The sequence below is a fragment of the Cetorhinus maximus genome, chromosome 11, assembly GCF_964194155.1.
Source record: "Cetorhinus maximus chromosome 11, sCetMax3.hap1.1, whole genome shotgun sequence".
Lineage (NCBI taxonomy): Eukaryota > Metazoa > Chordata > Chondrichthyes > Lamniformes > Cetorhinidae > Cetorhinus > Cetorhinus maximus.
This window is the reverse complement of record NC_135889.1, coordinates 64,997,030-65,014,558: the sequence shown is the minus strand read 5'-3', so window position 1 is coordinate 65,014,558 and position 17,529 is coordinate 64,997,030. Positions and strand designations below refer to the sequence as shown.

The following is a 17,529-nucleotide window of genomic DNA, read 5'->3' as shown; positions in this document are numbered from 1 at the left end:
TTATCTTGGTGCTTTTTATGAGTTTTTTGAGTTATTGAAATATCGTGATAAAATTGTGTTGGATAGTAGATATTGAAAATATACTGTAGTGAGAAGCAGTAGAGTCTTCAGATTTGCTTATCAAGAAAACAGATATAATTGTGAACCATTCAGTATTTGTCCTCTGGCCTCTTAAAAGTTGTGTCGCACAGAGACCCCCGAGGGCTCCAACACTTCTCATTGACAATACGGACCCATGTTGTTCAATCATTCCACTTTATTGCTCAGGAGCCATTTGATCTTTCTACCCTGTAAGATTACTGATAAAATAGAATCCAATTACACCCTTTGTATGAAATAATTATGTTGAATAATATCATGCACCCAGGCAGAAGCGAGTCTTCTTCCACTTCTACAGAATGTAAAAGATTTTGTGAAATTCATCTGGGTTGCAAGTATTGAATCCTTCCCGCAAATACAAACTTACTGCCACCATGTCCATATCGTGCAATGTGTGGAACATGTTAATGAGGACTGAGGCAGTCACCAAAATCAGTGTTACCGTCTGCACAGGGTTACAATTAACTAATGGGATACTTTCCTGTCAAATTAACAAAATTGCATGATGTTGTTAAAGTAAAATCTGTACTCTCTGGTTTGTTTAATACTCGTGGTGGGATCACCTATAGGGAGCACACAAACTAACACTGCATTAACTTGTTGCTGCTCTTAATAATAATGAAGCATGCTGCATATATATCAGATGATATTTGTAACCAGAAGTCAACAATAGGCGTTATCATTTTACTAGTACCTTTGCGATTGGTGAATTGATTGATGAATCTTGAAAAGGGAAAAAATATCATGCATGATTTTGAGGGGGAGGGGCACGGAGGGGGTTAAAATGGAGAGCGGGGAGTAAGGGGCTCAGAAACAGTAGAAGTGCCAAGGCCCATGATTTCTCTCCCCAGCTCTGGTGACAGCTACCCTCTCGCTAGTGGGTAGCCAATTAAAATGCCTTTTCAGGGCACCCATCACATGACACTTGAGGCTGAAGTCTAGCAGGTGGATGTAAGTGGCTTGCAATGCCTCCTTTTTATTCCGCACACCACACCCCCGCCGCCCCGGTGCCACAGCTGCAGCCACAGACCATTCTAGGGAGGGATTCTCCCTCCGTAATGATGGCCTGGTAGCTGTGATGATGATTATATGGACAAATGGCATTACTTTATAAAGTTCGGCAAGATAACATTCTTCTGATCCTTTTAAATCAGTGCAAGTTTAAAGTTCTTCAAGCCTAATAAGGTCTGAAAATATGACTCCAGCTAAAACAGGTTCCAAACAGAGATCTGAAAAATGGCCAGTTTAACTTAAATAAACTTTCAGTCATAACTTTAGCTGTAAAGTCAGCTGCCCTGAAAATTAACGGAGCAGCATATCTCCGCTTAAATGCCAATATGTGCCACCTGTATCTCAACCAGTAACCAAAACATGCAGGCTGGGGAAGATCCCATGATGTAAATGCCTTTGATGGAATATGGGCATCTGGCATGTCTCACCCACCACTTTGGCCAGAGCAACATGCCAAGGGGAAATGGGGGAAGCCAGGTTCATTTCCCTGCTAGAAACATCCTGCAGCTACTCCAGAGATAGTGAGAAAGCTGCTAAATAATATGGATTACTTATATCCCCTTTAGATCATCAGTTCATCTGGTGACACGAGGAATATGTGTGCCAAACATACGCTGCATCCCAAGTAAATCTGGGAACACTGATATTACAACATTCTGAATTTCCACCCTACCTTCTGACCCTCTTATTTATTTATTCTTTCACAGGATGTGGGCATTGCTGACAAATCCAGCTTTTACATTCTAACCCTAATTATGCTTGCAATGGTGGTGGTGAGCTGCCTTCTTGAACTGCTGCAGTCCATCTGGTAAAGATACGCCCACATTGGTGTGAGGGAGGGAGTTCCAGGTTTTTGACCCAGCAGCAGTAAAGGAACAGTAATTAAGAGTTCCAAGTCCGGATGGTGTGTAACTTGGAGGGGAACTTGCAAATGGTGCTGTTCCTATATGTCCGCTGCCCCTATCCTTCTCATTAGTAGAGGTTGCAGGTTTGGAAGATGTTGTCAAAGGAGGCTTCAAGAGCTTCTGCAGTGCATCTTGGATGGTACACACTGCTGCCACTGTGCATCGGTAGTGGAGGCAGTGATTGCTTAAGGTAGAGGATGGGGTTCCAATCAAACAGGCTGTTTAGCCTTGAATCATGTCGAGTTTCTTGAGTGTTACTGGAGTTTCACTCATCTAGGCAAGTGAAGACTACTGCATCCTAACTTGTAGATGGGGGGCTAAATTTAGGCAATCAGGAGGTGAATTAGTCACCACATAATTCCTAGCCACAGTATTTATATAGTTGGTTCAGTTAAGTTTCTGGTAATCCCCAGGAGGTTGATAGTGGGAGATTGTCGACAAATGTTAAGGGGAGGTGGTTAGATTCTCTCTTATTGGAGTCATTGCCTGGCACTTGTGTGGTGCAAATGTTATTTGCCGTTTAGCCGCTCAAGTCTGATTGTTGTCCAGGCCTTGCAGCATGTGGGCACAGACAGTTTCATTATCTGAGGAGTCGTGAATGGTACTGAAAGCTGTATAGTTATCAGCAAACACTTCTGACTTTATGGTCAAGGGAAGATCAAGAAGTAGCTGAAGACGTCTGGGCCTAGGACACTCCCCTGAGGAGTTCCTGCAGCAAATTCCTGGGACTGAGATGATTGACCTCCAACAACCACAACCATCTTCCTTGGTGCTAGGTATGACTCCAAACAGTGAGTTTACCCCGATTCCCATTGACTTCAATTTTGCTAGGGCTCCTTGATGCCACACTTGTTCAAATGCTGTCTTGATGTCAAGGGCAGCCACTCTCTTTGAATTCAGCTCTTTTGTTCATGTTTGGACTAAGGCTGTAATGAGGTCAGGAGCCAAGTGGTCCTGGCAGAACCCAAACTGCCAGTGAGTAGGTATTGCTGAGCAAGTGCCGTTTGATAGCACTGTCAACAACACCTTCCATCACTTTGCTGATGATTGAGAGTAGACTGGTGGAATGGTAACTAACTGGGTTGGATTTGTCCTGCTTTTTGTGGACAGGCAGTTTTCCACATTTCTGGGTAGATGCCAGTGTTGTAGCTGTACTGGAACAGCTTGGCTAGGGGTGCATCTTGTTCTGAAGCACAAGTCTTCAGCACCATAACCAAGATGCTGTCAGGGCCCAGGGCTTTTGCAGTATCCAATACCTTCAGCTGTTTCTTGATTTCATCGTGATTCGAACTGGCTGAAGACTGGTAGTGATGGTGGAGATCTCAGTGGGAGGCCAAGATGGAACATTCCCTCTTCACTTCAGCTAAAGATCATTACAAATATTTCAGCCTTGTCTTTTTCATTTTTGTGCTGGGCTCCCACATCATTGTAGAATGAAGATGTTTTGGAACTTCCTTCTCCAGTAAATTGTTTAATTGTCCACCACATTCATGACTGGGTGTGGCAGGACCGCAGAGCTCTGATCTGATCCGTTGGCTGCGGAATCACTTTGCTTTGTCTGTTGCACGTTGTCTCCATTCTTTCACATGCATGCAGTCGAGTGATATAGCTTTACCAGTTGGCATCTCATTTTTAAGTAGGTTTGGTGCTGTTCCAGGCATGCAGTCCTGTACTCCTCATTGAACAAGATTGATCTCCTGTCTTAATGGTAAAGGTAGAGTGAGGGATATACTGGGCCATGAGGTTACAGATGGTGGTTGAATGCAATTCTGCTGCTGCTAATGGCCCACAGCACCAGTTTTGGGTTGATCAATCTGTTCTGAATCTTTACCATTTATCACGGTGGTAGTGGCACAAAACACGATGGATGGTATCCTCAGTGTGAAGATGGGACAGCATTTCCCCAAAGATTCTGTGGTGGTGTTATGATCTCAAGAGAGACCATCAACCTTTAAAAAGAAATTTGGACTCCCAGTTTCTAACTGAAAGAATCACACTACAGGATTTCACGTTTTAAATGAAAACTTTTACCGTGCAGGAATTAAACAAAGCAAGTACTACCAACTTAACACTGTTTCATAAACCCTTACTATTTAAACCAAAAATCTTAACAGGTAACTTCCTGTTCTGTTTTTAATTCAACCCAAGAGTTCCCGAATAAGTTCCAGGATCTTGAGGGTTCTTTCGCTTCTCCTCGGACCAAACCGAGGTGTGCCACAGCTCTTAGGAATCCAATTTGATTCTGCTCAGTTTTCCAATCTGGCATTTGACTTCCAGAGCCCCCCACTCTCTCTCTACAAGGATTTCACTGATGATTGCTTCCACTAGATTTACCAGGCAGCTCTGACAATTTTAATTACCCATGCACTTGGACTTTTCATTGTGAGCATGCGCCCCACTCACAATTCCTGCTTAGTGGCTCCAGATTGGGAATGCCCCTGATTCCCATTGGCCTCCATGCTCCTTGTTCTGGTTGCTGACAGATACACAACTACCTTCTCACAGCCTTCCAAGCTGACTAACTGTTTCTATGAGAAAACACATGGATAAATCCAAAACAAAAAGGTAGTTCCCAACAACCTATTCCCATGGCAATGTGGCTCATCTGGAATGCCCCAGATAGTGATCCAACCAATCATCCACAATTCCCAAACTTGTCCTTAGATCTGAAAAGTATAGGGATACTTTAAGATCTTGCCCAGTTCACCCTTTGCTTTCAAATATTTCTTTGATCTGGGACCTGCATGAATAATTTATACCGCTTATGAAGGCAATTGTAGACATCCCGTCTCTACTGAGACTCAGAAAGGGTTACACATTGTTCAGTGTTTTCACACTTCTAACTCTGACCTTATTAAGGAAACACAGGCTTCCCCTTGAATTGCAATTATTTAGGCTTTGCTTACTGGCCCCTCACCCAGGTTTTTTCCCCAATTATTTTACATTTAAAAATTCAATTCCTACCTAAAAGCTATATTCCTTAAACATATGAATCATGAAATTACATATTCATAACAGTGGTCATTCCTACCAATTCTGTCATGGACAGATGTATCTGTGATGGGTAGATTGATGAGGATGCGGTCAAGTAGGTTTTTCCCTCTTGTTGGTTCTCTCACCACCTGTTGCAGGCCCATTCTGGCAGATATGTCGGGACTCAGGCAGCTTGGTCAGCAGTGGTGCTCTCGAGTCACTCTTGGTGATGGACATTGAAGACTCCCATCCAGGAGTGCATTGTGTGTCCTTGCTACCCTTAGTGCTTTTTTCCAAGCGATGTTCAACATGGAGCTGTACTGATACTGAGGCCAGTAGGTGGTAATCAGCAGGAGGTTTCCTTGTCCATGTTTGACATGATGCCATGAGACTTCATGGGGACTGGAGTCAATGTTGAGGACTCCTAGGACCACTCATTCCCGACTGTATACCACTGTGCCACCTCCTCTAGTGGGTTTGTCCTGGCAGTGGGAAAGAAAGTACCTAGTGTGGGGATGTTCACCAGTCTGAGGACAGCCCACCTTATTTTGGTACAAGTTCCCTGATGTTAGTGAAAAGGAGTTTGCACTGTGTGCTTTTGTTTCCGATGCCTAGGTCAATGCTGGGTGGTTCATCCAGTTTTATTCTTTTTAAGCTTTTCTGTAGCCATTTGGTACAACTGAATATCTTGCTAGGCCATTTCAGAGGGCAACGTGGTAATCCACATTGATGCGAGTTTGGAGTCACATGTAGGCCAGAGCAGGTAAGGAGGAGAGGTTTCCTTGCCTAAAGGACATTAATGAACCAAATGGTTTTCTTTTACAACACAATCCAGTAGTTTCACAGTCACTGTTACTAAGACCAGCTTTTTATTCCAGATTTATTTAGTTAAATGAATTTAAATTCCACCGGCTGAGTTGATGGGATTTGAACTCATGTCTTTGGAGCATTAGTCTAGGCCTCTGGATTACAACCACTGGCAGTATTTTATGCCCTTCCCTGTGTCAATTTTGGAAGTGGCGATGGCATTTAATCAGGTGGGATGGTGGCCTGTGGGCACCCTGCCATCTTCCCACCTCTACCCGAATAAGTCCGTGGTGGGAAGGCTGCACCTTAAGGTGGTAAGCAGTGTAAACCTCAGGGCCTCATCCACCCACCGCTGGATTAACCCAGAGCAGGCAGGCCTGTCACCACACAGGGAACATGACAAGCAAACTTGTGTTGGTTGCTTGAGGTCTCCGGTGGGGGTGGGGGGTGGGGGGAGGGGGTGGTGGGGATGCTGATCAAGGAATCCAGCATTGGGAATGGGCCTGCTCAGAGACAACCCCTACCTTACTACACCATCCACCAGCCCCACGCTTTCCAAGTAGTGCTGCTGAGCAAAAGATCAGCCAGCCTCTCATTGCCTGCATGTCAGTGGCCTGTTAAGTGTCTGATTGGCCCACGATTCGATGAGCTTTTCCCAAAGGAGGCAATGCAGGTCTCTCACTGGCTGTCCAGCCAGCAGGCAAAACTCCTACTGCCTCCATAAAATTCTCCCCATGGTACTGTTCCCACCATGATGAACCTTTACCATACATAGGTTCAGCCTCAACTGGAGCATTGTGTCTAATTCTGAGCACCACATTTTCAGAAGGAAATTAAGCTTCTAATGACTAGGCATTAGAGAGAGTGCAGGAAAGATTTATGAGAATGGTTCCAGGGATGAGGAATTTCAGTTACGTGGATAGATTGGAGAAGCTGGGATTGTTCTCCTTAAAGAGGACTGAAAGGAGGCTTGATAGGGGTGTTCAAAATGATGAGCGGTCGAGACAGAGCAGGTAGAGAAAAACTGCTCCCATTGATAGAAGGGTTGAAAACCAGACGACGCAGATTTAAAGTGATTGACAAAACTCAAAGACGAGTGTTATGCAACGGGTTGTTACGATCTGGGATGCACTGCCTTAGGGTGTATTGGAAGCAAATTCAGTGGGTGGCTTTCTAAAGGGAATTGGGCAAGCGCCGGAAGTGAAAAAATTGCAGGTCTATGGAGAAAGGGCAGGGAAATGGGGTGAGCTGAGTTGCTCTTGCAGCTGGACGAGATGGATGCAGTGAGCTGAATGGCCTCCTTCTATGATGTCTATGAGGTTTCAACCCCTCCGACCATTCCTTTAGATTATAATGAAGCTATGTTTGGGAGAAATGGCAAATTCACAAATTTTTAGGGCTAACATCCTTCAGTATGTTTATGAACACTCACTCACATACTACCCCAACCACACTTTCCAGTGATGCTAACATGGAGTGCCTGTGCACAGTGACAAAGACAAATCCAATGAACACCTAAAAGTTCATAAGTAATTAGTTTCCTCTCACTAATCGCCAAAAAAAGACAGTATTTAGTACTTCAATTTCTTGAGTTGAACTGCATATTATAGTTTATTAGAACTAGGGGGGGGACAGTTTCAAAATAAGGAGTCTCCCATTTAAGTCAGAGGTGAGGAGGAATTTCTTCTCTCAGAGAGTCATTAGCATTTCTTTTCCAGAGAGAGCAGTGGAGGCTGGGTCATTGAATATATTCAAGGTGGAGTCAGACAGATTTTTGATTGACAAGGGAGTTGAGGGTTACGGGGGGGTGGGAGACAGGCAGGAAAGTGGAGTTAAGGCCGCAATCAGATCAGCCATGATCTTATTGAATGGTGAAGCAGTTTAGAGGGGCCGAGTGGCCTACTTCTACTCATATTTCTTATGTTCTTATGCAGCATTACATATTGAAATAAAGTTATTCACAAAAGCATACTGTCAAATTTCAATAACAGAGTATTCAGCTATCCTGAGAAATGCCAGCTGTAAACATTAGTGACATTTAAAAATTTCAAAAACTGTTCTTACCTTAGTTTTTCCAAGCACCCACTTGTTTAGTCTTGCTTTCTTTAGAATGGCAGTACAGCTTGCACAATTAGCAGGAGGTGTCTGATGTGCCCTGAAGGCAAGGTAGTAGTATCTAGCAGATAGGAGAACAAAGCACATGTGAACATTTCACAGGACACTGATTAATAGTAACAAGAAAAACAATATTAATAAAAAGAAAATTCCACAGGCAGTCAAAACATATTTAAAGTTCATGCAAGGAATCATCCTTAGTGTGAAACCTTTAGTTTTCTATGGACAAAAACTAACATCTCAGCTTTTCAAGAAACCTATTATACAAATTTACAAAATCCACAATTCTAAATTGCAAATATGATAAGAGTAGTAATCTGTGAACAGTTCTTTGTCACAATATTTCCTCAGGTAAATGATGAACATTGAATATTATGACCAGTCTCTTAATTTGATGTGAAAGAAAATTCATTAATACTAGCATGGTAAAGCACAATTTGTATCACCAATGGAGTAATATCATCTTGAGCTATGCATTACTAATATTTTTCAGTGGCATCGCTATGAAGCACTATAAATCCATTCATTCATTTATACCAGAATGGAATTCCAATTAGTAGGTATGATCTGAAGAAATCCCTCCATTTGGTGTGCTCCTTGAAGGAAAAGTAAGGAAGGGTGAAGGAGGAAAGGGTATAAGGAAAGACAAAGAATGAAAAAAAAAAGGAAAAGAAGGGAGCAAAGGATAAGCAATGAAATAAAGATTAAAGATCACTTCTCTGAGCATCTCAAAGTGCTTAACTATCTATGTATTTTGAAGTAGAGTCACTTACTACGGAAATAAACATGGCAGCAATTCTGTGCAACACAAGGTCCCACAAACAGTTATGAAAGGAATGACCAAATAATTTATTTTTTGATGGCAAGGGTTGAGGGAAGAATGTTGGATGGGGAAAATTCCCTGCTCATCTTCAAAGCAAGTTCCACTTTATGCTCCACCATGTGCCAATCTTTATATCCAGTATTTGTACCTCCTCTGTGGATGTTTCGAATTTGCTGAGTGGAAGGGAGAGGGGTCGATAATATGGGTGAATGGGCTCTAGTGTTTCCAAAGATATGAGGGGCTGCAACTCGAACTCATCATCATCATTCTCATCTGTTTCCCAGTCTACAGTCTCTAGAGGTAAAAGCCATTTATCTTGGATTTATATGAGCAGCACTCTATCCTAAACAGCTACTGTATGAATCTCTTATGATGAATCTTATCTCAGGTAAGTGCTGTATGTTCAGTAGGTCTCATGAAGAGATTCTGAATCTTGTATGGTTGAACATTAAGTGTTTATTAATAATACACAACTATGTACATATGTGCAGGGTATTGCCAAGCTATGAGCTAACTTCATGCTTGCTTCTACACAGATCTCTGTCCAGTCCACAACTGACTCTAGTCTCAGGTCATGTGTTTCTTTACATCACAATGTGGGCAGTACTGTTCCCCAGTCCCAATTTAACCCTTATTATACCTTTATACTACACCTCATCCCCAAGTCTTTACCCAACATATTTACATTATAATCATGCTACCCCTTCTCCCCTCCTCAAGTCTCTGACTTTATAAATTCAGACGGTCTGGAGGCTTGACGATTCCCCCAGATCTCATTCTGGTCACACTCGGAGGAGTGGTAGGGTCTGTTGATTTGGGCAACCTTTGTAGATTCGGAATTTGAGCTGTAGCCTGTGTCTCTAGCACTTGGTTGTCTTCTCCTGATATGCTTTTTCTGCTCCTTGGAGTTGAACTTCTCTCTTTTCAACTCCCTATCTGCTCTGCTTAGGGCCCACCAGCTTGTCCTGTTCTTGCGTTTGTCCATGTGTTTCCATGCCTCACTGTGGTATGTTCTGGTGAGTTGATGGTTGCTAGTTCCTTGCTCCAGCATCATCTTGCAGCTTTGCGCGTTGGCTGAAGGTTGCAGTGTCTGTCCTTTGGTGTTTACAGGTAGTGTGACAGCAACCATTGGAGCCTGGGGTTGGGGTTTATTCTTCTGTTGCTGGTCATTTTCCTGTGTGCCTTCCACTCGAGGTACCATGGTAATTATCTGAAGGTTTGGCTGGTCTGACTAAAGAGGAGCTTCTGCCACCTACAAAGAAGTTGGACAAACCAGCTCCATGAAGAGCAAAGTCAATTCAGAGCAGAAGTCACAGTCGAGAGTTTCCTTACTGGTGGGCCTCTCGGGAACTTGCAGTTCTGTGTAGCTAATGGCAGAGGTTGTCTTGACGTCTTCTGCCATTTTAAGGTTAGGGGTAACACAGGTTTCGGATGACGTACATGGCTTCAATATCTGCTTGCTACCATACCTTAGTAGTTCTAGGATCATGCCCATGACTGGAAGTGGGATTCCTCCAGGCCTATAGAGTGGTGTGTCTGTCATTCATAGCCAGAGGTCTCTCAGCCACGGTTCGTTATCCAACAGGACTGTAACACTGGCTCCCATGTCCAATGTGAAGTTGGTGAGGGGACCGTTTACTGAGATGTCTGTATTCCAAAAAGAGAATCAAGGATCTTTCACCTCACCCAAGAAGCATGGTTGGGTTTCTTCCTGGTGTGGTACCTCAATCTCATGGACTGCATTGGGATCCTCCGCCCATCTGGGATCCTCCGCCCATCTGGGTTGCACAGGTTTCCGAAGTGTCTCAGGCGGTTGCAGTTGGAACACTGTGCTAAGATTGCTGGGCGTTGCTCTCACCTGTGAGGATGTTTGGCTCCACAACGCTGACATGATCATCCAACCTCTAGTGGTTGGCTTGGATATTGCTTTCCTATGCCTGGAGTCCCTCTGCTGCTTTACCAGCTGGGCAATTGGGGTTGCTCTGTACCATGGCTTGCTTTTGGCACATGAAATAAATCGGTGCTGTTGGCGGATTTCAGACTCTGACTATTTAGATGGCCTTTCCTAGAGTCAAATCTTCTTTGGCCTGTAGTATGTCTGAAAGGGCATCATCAGCCACTCTGAAGACAATTCTGTCCCTTATGAGTTCTGACTTAAGGTCACCGTAGTCACAGCCTTCAGCCAATCTGTATAATTCGTTTATTAAAAAGTCAATCGGTTCTCCAGGCAGTTGAAAACATTTGTTGAATTTCACTCTCTCTCAAATTTTGCTGTTTCTTAAATTAAAATATATACCTAATGATTTAAGAACTTCATCAATTTATCTGAAGACTTGTTTATTCCTTGCCTCGCAATAATATTATCGGCTATCGGACCTACTGAATAAAGTAGTGTATATTGTTCAGCTTCTGTCTTTTTATCTAATTTTGAAGCTATCATGTATCTTAAGAATCTTTTCCACCAAAGCCTGCAATTTTGAGTTTAGTCTGGCTCTTGGATGAGTCCAAATTGATTTGGTAAGGTTAATTTGTTGTCCATGGTTGCTGTACAGTTCAGGTGAGTACAGTTTTAAATGCTGTGCAAGTTTTAAAGGTGGCACTGCAGTAACCGTTTTTCAGAGTCTTGTCACGCTTGTCATGTTTTGGCAGGCTCCTGCAGCAATGGTGGTCCCAACCTCTTTGTCTTTAGTTTCGTGCAGTGATTTACTCCATCAACTATTCTAGGCCTTCTCTGTGACATCGAAGAATTTTCAGGCATTTTACAATCAATTCCCAGCTTTTGCCGAGGTTTTTAAATCTTGCGCTTTTTTTTTTCTTACAACGAGCTTGACTGCCACGTGGTATGGCGCCGACTCTGAACCCAGCTGGCCAGGGTGCGCCGACTCTGAACCCAGCTGGCCAGGGTGCGCCGACTCTGAACCCAGCTGGCCAGGGTGCGCCGACTCTGAACCCAGCTGGCCAGGGTGCGCCGACTCTGAACCCAGCTGGCCAGGGTGCGCCGACTCTGAACCCAGCTGGCCAGGGTGCGCCGACTCTGAACCCAGCTGGCCAGGGTGCGCCGACTCTGAACCCAGCTGGCCAGGGTGCGCCGACTCTGAACCCAGCTGGCCAGGGTGCGCCGACTCTGAACCCAGCTGGCCAGGGTGCGCCGACTCTGAACCCAGCTGGCCAGGGTGCGCCGACTCTGAACCCAGCTGGCCAGGGTGCGCCGACTCTGAACCCAGCTGGCCAGGGTGCGCCGACTCTGAACCCAGCTGGCCAGGGTGCGCCGACTCTGAACCCAGCTGGCCAGGGTGCGCCGACTCTGAACCCAGCTGGCCAGGGTGCGCCGACTCTGAACCCAGCTGGCCAGGGTGCGCCGACTCTGAACCCAGCTGGCCAGGGTGCGCCGACTCTGAACCCAGTTGGCCAGGGTGATTTCAGAAACTGGTTGCTCTGCCCTTTATTCAGTGCCGAAGCTTTTTAAACTAGACCTGGCTCAGAACTGAATTTTTTTGGCCCACACCTGCTATGTCCTTTGACTCTGCACTCTGTGGGCATTCACAATGGACCTCCACGAGATTTTGTGGAGGCCTCAGCAGCACAGTGCAGTTTTTTCTTCTGCAAGCAAAGGAGGAGATTGCTGGGGCCTTGACAGAAATCTTTGCATCCTCACTGGCTACGGGTGAAGTCCCAGAGGACTGGAGAATGGCCAATGTTGTTCCATTGTTTAAGAAGGGTAGCAGGGATAATCCAGGAAATTACAGGCTGGTGAGCCTTATGTCAGTGGTAGGGAAATTATTGGAGAAGATTCTTCGTGGCAGGATTTACTATCATTTGGAAGCAAATGGGCGCATTAGTGAGAGGCAGCATGGTTTTGTGAAGGGGAGGTCGTGTCTCACTAACTTGATCGAGTTTTTCGAGGAAGTGACAAAGATGATCGACGATGGAAGGGCAGTGGATGTTATATACATGGATTTCAGTAAGGCCTTTGACAAGATCCCTCATGGCAGACTGATACAGAAGGTAAAGTTGCACGGGATCAGAGGTGAGCTGGCAAGATGGATACAGAATTGGCTTGGTCATAGAAGACAGAGGGTAGCAGTAGAAGGGTGCTTTTCTGAATGGAGAGCTGTGACTAGTGGAGTTCCGCAGGGATCAGTGCTGGGACCTTTGCTGTTTGTGGTATACATAAATGATTTGGAGGAAAATGTAACTGGGCTAATTAGTAAGTTTGCAGACGACACTAAGGTTGGAGGAGTTGCAGATAGTGAGGAGGATTGTCAAAGGATACAACGGGATATAGATCGGTTGGAGACTTGGGCGGAGAAATGGCAGATGGAGTTTAATGCATTTTGGAAGGTCTAATACAGGCAGGAAATATACAGTAAATGGCAGAACACTTAAGTGCATTGACGGGCAGAGGGATCTGGGTGTACAGGTCCACAGGTCACTGAAAGTGGCAACTCAGGTGGATAAGGTAGTCAGGAAGGCGTATGGCATGCTTGCCTTCATTGGCAGGGGTATTGAGTATAAAAGCTGGGAAGTCATGCTGCAGCTGTATAGAACCTTGGTTAGGCCACACTTGGAGTATTGCGTGCAATTCTGGTCACCACATTATCAGAAGGATATGGAGGCGTTGGAAAGGGTGCAGAGGAGGTTTACCAGGATACTGTCTGGTCTGGAGGTTATTAGCTACGAGGAGAGGTTGGAGAAACTCGGATTGTTCTCACTAGAGCGACGGAGATTGAGGGGCGACTTGATAGAAGTTTACAAAATTATGAGTGGCATGGACAGAGTAGATAGTCAGAAGCTTTTTCCCAGGGTGGAAGAGTCAATTACTGGGGGACATAGATTTAAGGTGAGAGGAGAAAACTATAGAGGAGATGTGCGGGGCAAGTTTTTTACGCAGAGAGAAGTGAGTGTCTGGAATTCGCTGCCAGAGGAGGTGGTGGAAGCAGGTACGATAGTGGTGTTTAAGAGGCAGCTTGATAAATACATGAATAGGATGGGAATAGAGGGATACGGACCCCGGAAGTGCAAAATGTTTTAGTTGACGGGCAATATGATCGGTGCAGGCTTGGAGGGCCGAAGGGCCTGTTCCTGTGCTGTACTTTTCTTTGTTCTTTGTACTTCCAATTCTGCAATGGAGCTGCTTTCAGACGATCTCCTTCTGTGTCTTCACTTCAGCTGCTTTCAGTCAGGTCAGGATGCTGTTCCTTTAATTTCCAGCTTTTGAATTTCTGCTCCAGCTTCTCTGAGGTTCTGGGTTTTTCCATTAGCTGTCATCATGTTGTATGTTGTGTGTTCAATAGGTCTCACAGAAAGATTCTGCGTCTTGTATAGTTTAATATTAAAGGGCAGAATTTTACAGCCTTGTCGCAGCAGAGGCGGGGCTGTAAAGTCCCGCTGGCGTAAAATTCCACCCGAAGTGTTTATCAATAATACGTAACTATATCCATATATATATATATATAGTCCAAGCTATGAGCTAACTCTATGCTTGCTTCTACGCCAGTCTCTGTCCAGTCCACAACTGACTCTAGTCTCAGGTCATGTCTCTTTAAATCACACTGTGGGTGGTACTGTATCCCAGTCCCATATTAAATCTTACTATGCCAGATACCCTTATACTTCAGTAAGAGGTACAAGCTCATGAATGCACTAAAGACACACAAATTCTTATCTCTCCATCCCCAACCAGCAGCCAGAGTCGATTCCAGTGTTTTTCTTCACGTTGACTTAATGGGCTGAAATTTTAAATGGCTGTGGAGGCGGGAAAGGAAGCAGGCCTTCTGCAGTCTCCTGCCACACCACGTGCCAGCATGGGGTCATTTTTGAAGGGGGGATGGCTACCCACCAGTCAGCAGTGGGTATTCAATTAATATCCATTCCATGAATCTTGGCAAATTGTGACTGCAGGATCTAATCAGGCCACCTTGAAGACACCAACTGGAATTTTTCCCTGCTAAGGCTGACTCACGGCCAATGAATCCAGGTGGCTTACCAACAGCAGACTGGTGGGTCAGTGCTCCTTCTAACACTTTTAAACCCCTCTCACAGCCGTGACTGCAAGTTGGCCACGGATCCGGCGACTGACCATCCTTTGGATGGGTTCCCCACCACGCTGATGGCCTGGCAGCTGTAACCACATTTTATTTTTAAAGTTTTTAAGAAGTCTTTAGTGTGCACCTCCATCTTGAGGTAACCTCTCTTGCAACTATCGAAATTGGTTGCTCCCATCTCTGATCTTCCAGCCTGGTGAGCCTGTGCACTGATCCTGTAGGTGGCCACATTTTCTCCCAGCAGTGGGATCAGAATACACAAACAAAAATTCAGTTAATTGTGTGTATCTGTGCACCTTTTCCCCTAGTAGGCTGACATTATATGCTGTCTTCTCCTGCAGAGGAAAGCATTATGTTAAATGGCTGCTGCAGTCTCCAGATCCTGCAGTCACAGCTTAGGATCTATGGGATGGCCATTAATTATGACAGGTAAACAGGAACAAGGATTTAAGATGTGAGACTTCAAAGATATGACATTCATTACAGGATGTGAGACTATTGGTGAATTGCAAGTTGCAATGTTTTTTGGGGCATTGCTTGAACATTGGGGCAGGGAGCATTTATTTGCACTTGTGTTTCAGTAAGTCGTCCTCTTCATCAGCTGACAACACACTTTTGCTGAGTTTGTGAGATCATTAAATTGCTTTTGACACTAAGGAAATCCTTAGGGTTATGGAATTGCCACTCACAGCTTCAATCACTTCCCTCTGCACGGACCTTGCTGCTGGCTTTGGTTGTTTCTTCCCAGCTATTCCAACAATTTGTTAATAATGCATTTTTCAGAATATTGTACTACAAAGCTGACATTTTCAGCATGAGCACAGAAGGAAATAGTTAACCGCAGGAGCAGCAAAGTTAGATTCCATTGTTTTAATTTTCTCTTTTTAATTAACATTTCCAAATAAATATATAGGCTGGGTTGTTTTTCTGCTTCTGCAACCACCAGCCTATAATTTTCCACCCAGGTGCAGAATTGAAGAACCAAGTCGATCGAGCACATTTACATATTTCTGTCAATCATTTAGGGAACAGTTAGCTAAACTAGTCAGTAGTTTTTTAAAAAGCAGTAAAATTCTGGTGCAAGTACAGCATTGACTTAATAAAAACTAAGTTGTTTTGTTTTAGTAAAGTATCATAAGTGACAATATAATGTCAGGTATGTAATTTGGTATTACCTCAAACATAAAATAAAAACTGCAGCCGGTCATTTCTTTTTTAAAAAAGCATTATGTGAAACATGGCTGTGGTAATTTTGCATCAAACATAACTCAATTAGACAAATATTGTATTCATTAAAAACATGGAAACATTTCTTCATGCTTATTTTTTCTATATTCTATCAATCTTAAACTTTGTGTCATTCCCTATTACATTTTTAAAATAATGTTTCATTTATTTATTCTTTCAATTGATTTAAAATCATTAAGAGATCTGAATTATTATACGCAGCTGACACAATCCAGCCTAATGAAAGCTCTGGTGAAAGATCACAGGTCTGAAATGTTAACTCTGTTTCTCTTTCTATAGACGCTGCCAGACCAGCTGACTATTTCCCAACATTTCCAGTTTTTATTTTGGATTCCTAACAAGCATAGCATTTCACTCTTGTCCTGGTTAATGACTGCTCTCTTCACAAATCTTTACTCACCTCTCCCTTATTGCTGGACTCAATGAGATGGCTTGCATTCACAATCCATTCAAAGATATTCAAGAGAAGGAGTGTTAGTTAAAATTAATCATTGCTGAATCATTTTAAGTAGATGCAAAGTGACACATCCTTTGAGCACATTATTATAATTTATTTGTGACAACTGGATGTATTTTTAAAATTATTTCACAGGGCGTGGGAGTCACTGGCTAGACAAGCATTTGTTGGCCATCCCTAATTGCCCTTGAGAAGGTGGTGGTGAGCCGCCTTCTTGAACTGCTGAAGTCCACTTTAACCACGCAGCTTTTGTTTCAAATTAGAATTGTATATATAATGATTTTAATTTAGTGCTAGGAGCTGGACTTTTAATATATTCTTGCTCTTTTTTGAAATAATACCTTTCAGATAACTGGGCTGCATGTGGTGTGTCTCTAGAATTAAGTGAACAAGAACATTTATATAGCATTTTTAAGAGAGAAAAACACTTTGAGGTGTTTCAGAGATATAATCAGACAAAAAAAATGATGCTGAGCAGAAGGATGAGATATGAGGAGGGGTGGCCAGGGACTTAGTCAAAGAAGGGGATTCTAAGAAGTGTCTTAAAAGAATGAGATGTAAATGTGAATTGCGGTTTAGGGATGGAACTTTTGGTATGACACAGAAATAACTGAAGGTATGTCACAAATGTTAGGGCAAAAGGGCAGGGTGATGAACAAATATCTGGACTCAGAGAAATGGAGATTCTGGGGAAGGGATTGTAGGCCTGGAGGAAGTCATAGAATTTGGAACTTGGTGAGGCCATGAAAGGATTTATACGAGGATGGGAATTTTAAATTGGAGATGCTGGGGGTTCAGGGACCTAAAGAAGATCAGCAAGGGCAGGGTTGATAGACATACATGGTGCAAGATAAGATATGGGAAGCAGAGTCTGGAATGACCTGAAAATTATGCAGGATGGAATAGGCAAGTGGTTGGGAGGATTTCCACCCCCTGTCCGCCCGCACCTCCCCCCCCACCAGCCCCCCCACCCCGCCCCACAGTATTAGAAGTTGTAGGCATGGGTATGATGCTCCTGCCAAGTGTGCTTACAAATGAACACACAGG

General features: G+C 43.9%; 1 protein-coding gene across 11 annotated transcripts in view; it reads right to left on the bottom strand.

Annotated features, from left to right (window-relative positions):
- The window catches only part of myo3b (myosin IIIB), a 655,750-nt gene that overhangs the window by 237,928 nt on the left and 400,293 nt on the right, over positions 1-17,529 (bottom strand). For all 11 annotated transcript variants that reach the window (XR_013577968.1, XR_013577969.1, XM_078552132.1 and 8 more), the window contains one exon: positions 7,860-7,971. Coding sequence is in view for 9 of the 11 variants with exons in the window: in XM_078552132.1 (XP_078408258.1) it covers positions 7,860-7,971 (112 nt within the window). In the remaining 2 variants the exon portion in view is untranslated. The remainder of the gene's footprint in view (positions 1-7,859; positions 7,972-17,529) is intronic.